At 36.1% G+C, this 11453-nt stretch overlaps 2 protein-coding genes across 2 annotated transcripts; one reads left to right on the top strand and one right to left on the bottom strand.

Moving 5' to 3' along the window:
• The first annotated feature begins 1330 nt into the window (after positions 1–1330).
• On the top strand, positions 1331–4324 carry LOC105111004 (pentatricopeptide repeat-containing protein At4g16390, chloroplastic). Its single transcript, XM_011006230.1, has 2 exons — positions 1331–3551; positions 3889–4324. Exon 1 carries the CDS (start codon positions 1405–1407, stop codon positions 3505–3507), a length of 2103 nt encoding a protein of 700 aa, XP_011004532.1. The 5' UTR covers positions 1331–1404; the 3' UTR covers positions 3508–3551; positions 3889–4324.
• Positions 4325–6902: 2578 nt separating this feature from the next.
• LOC105110996 (microtubule-associated protein 70-5) lies at positions 6903–10840 on the bottom strand. Its single transcript, XM_011006220.1, has 11 exons — positions 10463–10840; positions 9895–9980; positions 9539–9604; positions 9271–9441; positions 8997–9167; positions 8754–8909; positions 8478–8624; positions 8232–8303; positions 7541–8149; positions 7305–7452; positions 6903–7153 (listed from the first exon to the last, which is right to left on the bottom strand). The coding sequence occupies exons 1-10, from the start codon at positions 10578–10580 to the stop codon at positions 7318–7320; spliced, it is 1731 nt and encodes a 576-aa protein (XP_011004522.1). The 5' UTR covers positions 10581–10840; the 3' UTR covers positions 6903–7153; positions 7305–7317.
• Between the last annotated feature and the right edge of the window lie 613 nt (positions 10841–11453).

The raw sequence follows: 11453 nt of genomic DNA, 5'->3' as shown, positions 1-11453 counted from the left end.
AAGCCATAAAGTCACATGATCAAAGACCATGATTAGGCTACTTGAACATAAGCCACATGCAAGTCACTCAGGCCTTGTTTCTTTCTGTGTTTTTAAAGCGCTTTTGAAAACAACTAAATTTGAGGATTTTTGATGGAAAATGGTGAAAGGTTTTGATCTCATTGATGATGCCTGGATTCAGTCCTTGCGTGAAGATCGCAAGCATAAAATATTTTTTGACAAGGACGTGAACACAAGAAAACTACAACGAAAGAGTTTGCAGAGAAGCGCAAAGGAAGCTTAAGAAATGAACAGAGAAAAATAAGAAGCTCTTGCTGATTTTAACACATGGAGTAGGAAGCCATCTTTGAAGTCTCCATCGCGATTTGAAAAACATTTGTCAACAATCTATACTTTGGAGATCTTTAAGAAGGTTCCGAGCTGGAGTTCTTGATGTTATTATTCCTTGAAAGTAGGAGGTGAAGGCACAATCTCGATATTTTAAGGTTCAAGATTTTACTTTGAAAGAAGCCTTTGTGGTTACTTGGGATGAGGAAGATGAGGAGCCGAGTTGTTTATGTTGTTCTTCTCAGCACTGTTAAATTAACAAAGAACAAATACAGAAAAAAAAAGAGTTAAAAAAAAAAAAAAAAGGGTTAAAATTCTCAATAATTTATTTATTATAAGTGTATGAACTTAATAAATTCTCAATAATTTATTTATTATGAGTGGATCAACTTAACCTAAATATATATAAATTAAATTAAAAATAGTATTTTATCTTTAATAAATAAAACTACATAAATATTATTTAACATGAAAATCATTTATATACATGTAGTGTACCTGTTTTTTCAAGTTCCATCTCGATATATATTTGTTGATGGACAAAGCATGCAGAAAAGATTACAAAATACCATGAAAATATCCGAGTATGTGTAATCTAAGGAGAATCGATGTAAGAATATGTGTGTGTGTGTGTGTGTGTGTTTGCTAACTACACAGATTAAAGAAGAGGCATGTTTTTGAGATGGGACTTTGCATATCCTGCACTACAAGAAGTTATGAAAACCTGTGCAAAGATGCATGATTATGAACAATGTGATGATCATACATAGAGTATTGCAATGGAGAATCGCAATGACAGATTTCATAGATATCCTCCTATTTCAAAAGCACCAAAGGTAACTTTTATTTTTAAGGATGTTTAACTTAAAAAAATATTAAATTAATTTTTTTTTGTGATTTTAAATGATTTTGATGAATAAATATTAAAAATAAAAAACTATTTTAATATATATAATAAAAATCATTTTTCAAAAGTACTATACATTAGCACAATATCAAAATATCATTCGTGCTGCTAGTCAAGTTGATAAGGTCACTCTTTTTCCCCTCTCCAAAACCAAAACACAGGACGCACAAATGGCATACAACCTCTGCTCTTCACCTTCTTCTCTCTATAAACCTCTCTGCAAAACTCCTTCATCTTCTTCAAGAGACTCAAAATCAAGAAACCTAAACAACAACTTCAACCATTCTTCGAAGATAAACACTCTCTCTTCTCAATCAAGAACAACCTCTCTTCCAATAACCAATGTCTCATTGCAAGACGAAGAAATACCACGACAAGAAACCTCAAAAGATTCAAACTTTAAGGAAAAAACTGGGTCTTCTTCAAAATCTTACATCTGGGTCAACCCCAAAAGCCCTAGAGCTTCAATTCTCAGAAAAAGTTCCTACGATGCTAAGTATACTTCGCTTGTTAATGCAGCTAAGTATCTGAATTCTTGTAGCCCAAATAAAGATGATGTCTTTAATGTTTTGAGTAAAGTTGATGATAAATTGTTAGAGCAAGATGCTGTTGTTATTCTTAATAACATGTCGAATCCGGACACTGCTTTGTTGGCTCTTAAGTTTTTTCAAGAGAGGTTGAAGTTTAATAGAGAGGTTGTTGTTTACAATGTGACTTTGAAGGTTTTTAGGAAAGGAAGAGATTTGGATAAGGCCGAGAAGTTGTTTGATGAGATGCTTGAGAGAGGTGTTAAGCCTGATAATTTTACGTTTTCGACAATAATTAGTTGTGCTAGGTTGTGTAATTTAGCGGATAAGGCAGTTGAGTGGTTTGAGAAAATGCCGAGTTTTGGGCTTGAACCTGACGATGTTACCTTTTCGACTATGATTGATTCGTATGGGCGGGCTGGTAATGTTGAAAAGGCATTGAGCTTATATGAACGTGCTAGAACGGGGGAGTGGCGGCTAGATGCAACGACGTTCTCTACATTGATTAGGATTTATAAGGTTGCTGGGAATTTTGATGGGTGTTTGAATGTTTACGAAGAAATGAAGGCTTTAGGTGTTAAGCCAAATCTGGTCATATACAACATTTTGTTAGATGCCATGGGAAGAGCCAAGAGGCCTTGGCAGGTGAAGAAATTCTATCAGGATATAATTGACAATGGGTTGTCACCGAGTTTTGTGACATATGCAGCTCTTCTGCATGCGTATGGTAGAGCTCGTTATGGAGATGATGCGTTTAAAATTTATAGGGAAATGAAGGAAAAGGGGTTGGGATTGAATGTAGTTCTTTATAATTCCATATTGGCTATGTGTGCTGATCTCGGCCACGTGGATAAAGCTGTTGAGATTTTTGAGGACATGAAGAGTTCTGGAATCAAGCCTGATAGTTGGACTTTCTCATCCATGATTACCATTTTCTCATGCTGTGGGAAAGTTTCCGAGGCAGAGAATACGTTGAATGAGATGTTCGAAGCAGGCTTTCAGCCTAATATTTTTATCTTGACATCACTTATCCAGTGCTATGGAAAAGCCCAACGCATTGATGATGTTGTGAAGACATTTAACAGACTTTCTGAATTGCTTATAACTCCAGATGATCGGTTCTGTGGCTGTCTTCTGAATGTGATGACTCAAACACCAAATGAAGAGCTCAGCAAGCTTGTTAATTGTGTTGAGAGGGCTAATCCGAAGCTTGGTTGTGTGGTTAAGATTTTGGTAGAGCAGCAAGACAGTGAGGGGAATTTTAAGAACGAAGCTACTGACCTGTTTGATAGTATTAGCACCGAAGTAAAGAAGGCTTACTGCAATTGCTTAATTGACCTCTGTATCAAGCTCAATATGTTGGAGAGAGCTTGTGAGTTGCTTGACCTTGGATTGACACATGAAATTTACACCAATATAATGTCCAGAACTTCAACCCAGTGGTCCCTAAATCTAAAGAGTCTCTCCCCCGGGGCAGCTATGACAGCATTACATATTTGGATGAATGACTTGTCCAAGGTACTGGAGGCAGGGGAGCAGCTTCCACCATTGCTTGGAATCAATACTGGGCATGGGCAACACAAGTATTCTGAGAAAGGTTTAGCCAATGTGTTCGAGTCATATTTGAAGGAACTAAATTCTCCATTCCATGAGGCTCCTGATAAGGTTGGCTGGTTCTTAACTACAAAGGTTGCAGCTGAGTCGTGGTTGGAATCTAGAAAATCAACTGACGCAGTAGCTGCTTAGATGCCATGCTCATGTAGATTTTCCATTTTTTATGTCCATCAGTGGCACGTGCCCCCCACATTATTGTTTCCTTTTCTGCTGATATTGTCTCTCTTGATATGGAATTTTTGTGTCGTTAAGATAAAGCATTATGTTTAGCCATTGAATCGTCATATAGCTGATCAGATTCTAAAAATCTAGATCATGTTGCTTTGACTGGTTGTGCTATGATTCATGAGCATCTCTTTAGATAGTCTGCACAATTGAGGCTATTATTCGGTGAGGGAATAGCAAGAACATTGCATTTTCGGGATTTAAATTTAAAGCTATTTAAGATTGGATCAAAATCCATTCCATATTCATGTGTGATCTGACAGAACATGGCTTGTTTGCTGTCTGCAGTGTCGGCAGTGCTAAGTGACTGCCTCGTCAAATCAACGAGACTCGAGCACTTGCTTACAATGAACCAATTGCCATGGTTGCTGCTGAAGTCACAACTGCATAAATGGTATTCGTGCAGCGAATTTCTGCTTCACTATAGGTTAAATCAATTCTGGACATCGAGCATATAGTCTGCACTTCTTGTGCAATGCAATGCCGGACAACTGTTGCTACAAGCTTTGATTTGATACTGTACATGACAGAAAAGCTTGCACCATTGTGTATAGGAGTTTCCTTACCAGCATGGCTGGTTTTTATGGTTCCCTATAGTTCAATAGTCTGTGAGCGTGGTCAAAAGAGAAACAACGATTTATTTTTCTGTAAATAGTTCTTTCGTTGGTTGCTTAAGGTCAGATATCAGCTGATTAAAGAAAAAAAATATTATAGAAGAAAGCACATAGGTGGCATTACACATGAAAAAATAATAATTACTAGAAGTAGTTTATTACTAGCTGGTACTGCTTTTTGCCGCATGTTAAATATTGTTTTTTAAAAAAATATATATATGTGCAGACTTTTATGATATGTTTTTGTACATAAAAAAATCTAAAGTTGAATTTGAAAAATTTATGTATATATTTAATTAAATAAATGGATAATTATTTATGCAACAAAAAAGAATTATCAAGCATATCCCTTCCTAGTGAAGTAAATCTATCACTTAGATCATTCAATAATTTTTTTTTAATTTAAAATAGATATTTATAAATTAAAAACCAATAAAATATTAAAGTGATTGGAAAAATAAATTAAATTGAAATAAATTATGTTATTCAATTAATAATCAATTAAATATAAATAATAAAATTTAAAAAAAAATAAAAACAAATGCAATTATAATGGATAAAAAAACGATCCTTATTTTTCGGGTTAGGAAGGCTCAGAGCTCCTGAGTTTTTTTTTTTAAAAATAAAAAATTCTTAAAGGGCCGATGACCCGTCCCTTACTAATTTGAAACAAAAATAGAGGTTGCATGTCGGAGGCATGGTCATTAGCCTCTGCCATCGTTGATGATGATGCGGCACGACCCTCGCGACACACCCCATGTCTTTATATAGGAGTTCGAAGGACCAATCTAAATAAGAAACATAAACTAAGAAGAAAACAAATAATTAAAATCTAAAAATATGTAGGAAAATAACTAAAGTAGCCAAAACAACAACTTTTAGATATAATTTCAGAAGATCCAACGGTTCGATAAATAATAAAGTAGCTTTTCATGAATAAATAAATAAATAAAAAAACAGCCTCAAAAACCTTCTAGAAAAATTTAAGCAATAACTAACAGTTAATTTTCTATTATCACTGTTTTAAGTTAGGATGCCCGTTTAGGCATTTTCTTGGATACTTTTTGTTTGTCAATTTGATCTATCAAATCTTGGGATAATTGTTCCACATAAAAGTCCTAAATGAGAAATCAAAATCATATACTAACAAAATTGATACTAGCCTAATAGTTGGGGGAGCATTTTTTAGACTTGCCTACAAAAATAATAAATAAAAAATTATACCTGAACAAAATTGATACTAGCCTAATAGTTGGGGGGGCATTTCTTAGACTTGCCTAAAAAAATAGAGGGATTACACACTGCTTGTTTGGCGTATTTTTTTTTCCCAGACAGCAATGCAATGAACAATGCAGGTGATGCACAGACCATTGACATTTTTAAGATATTATTATCAAAATGACATCTTTCCTTAGATGTGATGGTCTGCACGTCAAATTGTCTCCAAGATGAAGTCAAATAAAATCATAGTATAAATTGAGGATCATCACAGCACTAGTTCAAAACATCATTGTATATTGCACAATGGGAAACTGCATTGATGTTTTGTCATATTCATCTGCAGAGAGGAGCAAAGTTCTCATCCATAATGGAGGAGAAAAGGAGTTTAAATCCTCAACGCGGGTTAAGAAGATCACATCAAGCCGCGACGGTGGTTATGTGTTGGTGCATAGTGCGCTACCTTACGTACCATTGCCGCCTGACACCAGGCTGGAACCTGGGGAAGTCTATTACCTTATGCCTTCCCTTGGTCAACCTTGTAGACTTGAGGTCTCGTCGAAATTGGCCGGACAAGAAACTTGTGCTAGCAGGAAGGTCAAGATTGTGGTGACTAGGCAGCAATTGGAGTTGCTGCTGAGAAATTCAAAGCAGTTCAAGTCAAAAGGAATCGCTGTTCGATTCTCTGAAAGTTTTAGGGAAGGAGAACGAAAGTGGCGGCCATCTTTAGTTACCATTCCAGAGGTGCAGAAGTTTTAAATGGTGGGAGTTTTCCAACTCTTCACTTGCATTATAATCCAGTTTCCAGAAAAAGATAGAGCGATATAGAATATAGCTCTGCACTAGCCTGGAAAGTATATGAAAGTATAGTAGATGATACATTGTAGGCTCTCAAGAAACCGGAGAGGTGTTTTTGGATTTTTTTCTCCATGTATTGCACCCTCTGTTTTTATTGTTTTAGAGCAGTCTGTGCTACATGCACATTGTGGTTGTAATCAATCAATAATAGAGTTCTTAGATCTTCCTCTGTTTTTTGAACCAAACTAGGAAGATTACTTCCTGCACTTTCTATCTGGGGTTAGCTCAGGTGGTAGGAGGCAGAGGTTTGGCTAGAGATACGAAGCTCAAGCCGTAGCACTCTCGATTGTAAAAAAAAACAAAAAGAAAAAAGAGTGAAGACCAAGAAATTCTGTACATGTCAAACATGCTGTTCATGTATTGATTTATTTTGTTGAAGGCACACACGATTATGCAAGCAACCAGTCTCTTAAGACGGCATAAAAGTGTCTTGCTTTGAAACTGCAGCAAGACTGGAATTCTAGGTCTTCTGTGATGAACATTTAGAATGTGCAAGAAGGGGGAGTGGAAAAGGAAGATGATGATTTATACATTTTTTGCAGTACTTCAGACAATCTCTGCCTTTTTATTTGGATCCAATTTCCTTGATTTTGCACACTTCAACTTTCCATATACACAAAACCAAAAGCATTCAGGTAATCTCAAGCAACAATGAACACAACTTTCAGCTCTATCCTAGGATGTTACATTTCAGAACTCCTCTGTCCATTGACTCAGAACTTTATTTCAACTAGCTAGAATCAGTAAAACAGTCCGTATTTACAACGAAGAATCATAAGGCATGGATGAAGAATAAAATGAATTTCAGGTAGGTAGCCTTCAGCTATATCCAATCCAAGCAGTCTTCAAGATGCTCGGTTTCCCTGCGGTGATCCGAAGAGCTAAAAGGGTTATCATCACAATATCGAAAACTCTATTTCCAAGTACAGTTACTTGCAGTAATAAATGATCGATAGAAATTGAAAAGATGGAAGCCTAAAAATATATCATAGTTTTTTGGCAGGTTTTACCAACCTTTTTGAGAAGTTTATACTCCAAATCTTTTTGGTTTATTTGGTTTTGCTGATACAGCTTCTTTTTCTCTAGCAGCCGCTTCTCTCTTCACTTTCCTGGACTCTACTTCAATGGATTTTGTTAGGGCATCAACCTTCTTCATGAGCATCTGAAAATAATTTTCTGATACAGTCAACACCTAATAGAATATGGAATTATGGATTTAAGCCAGAGAGAGTTAGTTGCTATTACTTCACCTGAATTTCTTGATCTTTAGCATTCAAACTACTTTCTTTAGTCTCACAATATTTTCTTAGATTTATGACCTCTTTTTGAAGTCTATCATATAGGAATCCTGAAACAACATCCTCGCTCGAAGAAATGGTACCTCCCTTGTTTTGCAAATCTTCATTTCCAACAACTTTGTTCTTCGTTTCTGCTGAACTTGTTGTATCATTGTTCTTGTGTTTGTCGATATACGAATCTGTGTTTGTCTTCACTTCTGCATTTTCCTTTCCTCCGCTATCAACAACTTTACTTCTAGACACCCACATGCCTTTCCTCAACGGGTTTTCTCCAGAACCACTCTTCTTCTTGAAGCTATCGGCTCGATTTTGGATTCCAGCAGCGTTGGCATTTTCAATTTCAATATTTGGCTGCTGGAAAGGAGAGCTTATACTGATGGTGGAACCCCTTGGCTGTGATGCAGACCTCTTTCTTATTCCTCCATTGCTTGTTAAAAATCCTAATATGTTACTGGTTTTTCCTGGTTTAGGGGATCCACAGGATGCATTAGGGTTCACAGAGAAACTCTGTACATGCTGTAAGCCCTCTTCCAATGTCTTTAGCCTCAGCTTCAATTTTTCCTTTAGTGACAGAAACATTTCAGTTAATAAACCAAGATACAAGACGACATTAACAAAATGGAAGAAATGTCAAAAAAATTACCTTCAGCTGTGCTTCTGCATTAGCTGTTCTCTCTGATATAGCTAGCTTATCTTTTAATCTTTGCATCTCCGCCTACAAATAAAGGGATGGAATTAGAAATAATGCACAAGCAAATGAATTTAACTTCGCCAAGATTTCATTTTCCGCTGTCAGTGCCAGTGCAAATGTCTAATACATGCTCTACTCTTTCTTGGCGATCACTAGTGAAAACCAAAAACGAAACCAAGTTTCTGGTTATTGAAATACCTGCAGCAGCCTTCTCTCTTCAAGCCATTGCTTGACAGGCATGACCTTGTCATTTTCATCCTTCCACTCGTTAGCCACCACAGTTGCAACTCGGTTTGCTGAAACTCTGGCTCTGGCTAGCTCCCTCTCCAGAATCCTCTTCTCCTCCTGAAAAGTTGAGCAAGTAAAGGGCAGATATCTAAATCAGTCGGGATATGGAGTTTAACAATCAAGGAAGAAACAATAATAATTCTGAACAAAATCACTTAGATGAACTCATATAAGAATGAAACATACATTTAGTTCAGAAATCTGTCTCCGATAGTCACGGATAGTATTGGCCGCAGCTCCAGCAGCTAGAATTGCCTCCTCAAGTTCATGAATGGTCTGGCTAAGCTTTTCAACCTCCAACACTTTTTGGCGATTCGTCTTCTCTAGAATTCTGTTCTCCTCCTGCATGTGATATGCTTCCAAATCCGCATCACTCAAAATCTACATAGCATATGCAAACAATTAACCAAATATTTTACAGAATAGTACCTGGCAGATTTCAATCTGTCTCTTCAACTCATAGTTTTGGTTCTGAACCTCCTCGACTATTAAAGCCCTTTCTAGAGCACTTCGCAAGATTCCCTCTGCTTCAAGCAGAGCTGATTCTTTTGACTTGGTAAGACGCTCCATTGCCTTCTTATCCTCCTGTAGTGCTGCAATCTGGAAATACCAAGAGGTAAGAAAACTACATTCCATGTAAGAAAATGTATCGCGTTCTCATACTCTATTGATTCTTTGATAGCAATCTCACTCATTACCATACCTCATTTTTATACATTTTAATCTCTGCCTCAAGAGGAGCAATGACCGACTCAATAGGAGGAGAATCATCATCCTTCTGATTTGCATGGACCCTTCTAAGAGTTGCTTCCGCAGCATACTGTGCTGCTAATGCATCTTTCTTTTCATCTGTTATCTTCTTGATTTCAAGATTCTGCAATGAATCAGGTTTGAACAAAAGTCATTTTAGTTCCACAGATCATGATTCTTTACACCTAACTCTATGAAATTCCAGGAGGAACCTAGCATACCTTGCTCTCTACAAGATTTTCCATGACACCAAGTTTTTCTTCCAGTTTACCAACTCCATTCCTGAACTGGAAAAACCAGGAAACCTCAGAAGTGTCAGTTCTATTAAACTGAAAAAAAAGAGTTTGAAACTTGTTACTTCTTGTCTGACAAGATTCCAATTAATCCTTTGATGGAAACATAATAGAAGATCATGTGATGCAATCATTACTTTCTACAAAACATTATCTAAATGGCATAAACTACAATCTCTGACACAGTACAATATAAAAAGCCATTTTATAACAGATGCATGTGCTTTAAATACCGCATGACAGAGATAAAATTTCCAGGCTATGCAGCCACAAAACTTGCTTACCTCTTCGATAGCCTTATCCTTCAAAGCTTCAGTTGCCCTCAAAGCCTTAATTTCTCCTTGTGCAGCCCCCAGCTCTCTTCCTTTCTCTGAAACAATGATGAAAAAAAAATCATCAGAAGACATTCTAATGCTTATTTTGGAACATAAGAAATGCTAGGAGACAAGAACAGAGCAGTTAAAAGAGCAAAAAACAAGAAACCTCAATGGCACTAGAACTTTTACAGTAGCCTAGAATGATAAAAGTCAAAATGCAGGACTTCAATTTTGACATCAAATTATACTTAAATCTTATGATAATGTGCTGTCATTTTCCAAATTACATGCTCCTAATTATTTACACAGGCAAACAGCAATTACCTGTGGTGAGAATTATTACCATAGGCCATAAATTCAGAACCAAAAACCAAATCCCATGTCATTTTTCACTTCATGTTTTCACAGAATTCACGACCCCGAAAGAAAATTCAGCCTAACTTGAACTGATAAACTCAGAAGAACTAAACATGTGCATGTCAATGCATGTTTTCATGAACTTAGATGGTGTACTTTAGGATAAGACATGGCAAACCTTTGAGAAGGTTCTGTAATCGGTTGAGCTCTAAGACAATAGGGTCAGGGTAAGAAAGGGAGAGATCTTCACTTCCTACTCCTCCAAGAACTTGTTCTTCATTACCATACCCCACCATCTTTTCCCTTTCTTATTACGACCTTAAAGTTTGAAACAAAATGAAAATGTTTAACAATAATAAAGCACACAAGCTCCAAGAACACCTACAAGATGAGGGGTTTTATTAGACAACATAAGAGGGTTTTGTTAGAGATAAACATAAGATACAGAAAAAAGTATGTCACTCAAAAGAGTCCATCCCTTTAAGGAATTGACCGCAAAGAGAGGATGGGAGCTTCCCTTTGTGTGAAGCAAAATATGAAAACCACATTTTCCATCACAGGCCGGCCTAGTCGGCTTTCATTATCTCTCCATTCATATTTTGATTGTAACCGTTACTTTCTTTTATTTTCAAAATCCTAATTTTCCTTAACTAAATCATAATCCCATACACCATTATCACTTATATATATATATATATATATATCTTTGTATTAGTTGTTACGTCTGAAAACTAAATTGGTCCAATTTAAATAGAAAATCCATACATTACACGATGCATTCACGGGTTATGATTAAATTATAAGCTAATAGAGAGGGGGAAATTTAGAGTGATATTGACAATTACTCCTGTACATAGTATTAATATCGGAAGTAAGTATTATTTATTCTTTTTTCTCTAATATTTCAAGTAGAAAATCCATACATAATTCAAATATGAATCTCTGTGACGAGAGAAGCATCCACATTTCATTAGGGTTTCATATATATATATATATATCAAAGGAGTAATATTTTTTGCTCGAAGTAGGTTTGATTAGTGATGTTGAATCTAAGCTTTGAATTTGTAGTACTACTTATCGGGATAACAGTTTTGAATCTTTATACCACCTAATCTTTGACAAGTATAGTTAAGATTGGTGATAGATATGTGTACAAATATTTAAGTAAG

Source organism: Populus euphratica, unplaced genomic scaffold (genome assembly GCF_000495115.2).
Source record: "Populus euphratica unplaced genomic scaffold, PopEup_1.0 scaffold389.1, whole genome shotgun sequence".
Taxonomy (NCBI): Eukaryota; Viridiplantae; Streptophyta; class Magnoliopsida; order Malpighiales; family Salicaceae; genus Populus; species Populus euphratica.
This window is presented reverse-complemented; position numbering and strand designations above follow the sequence as displayed.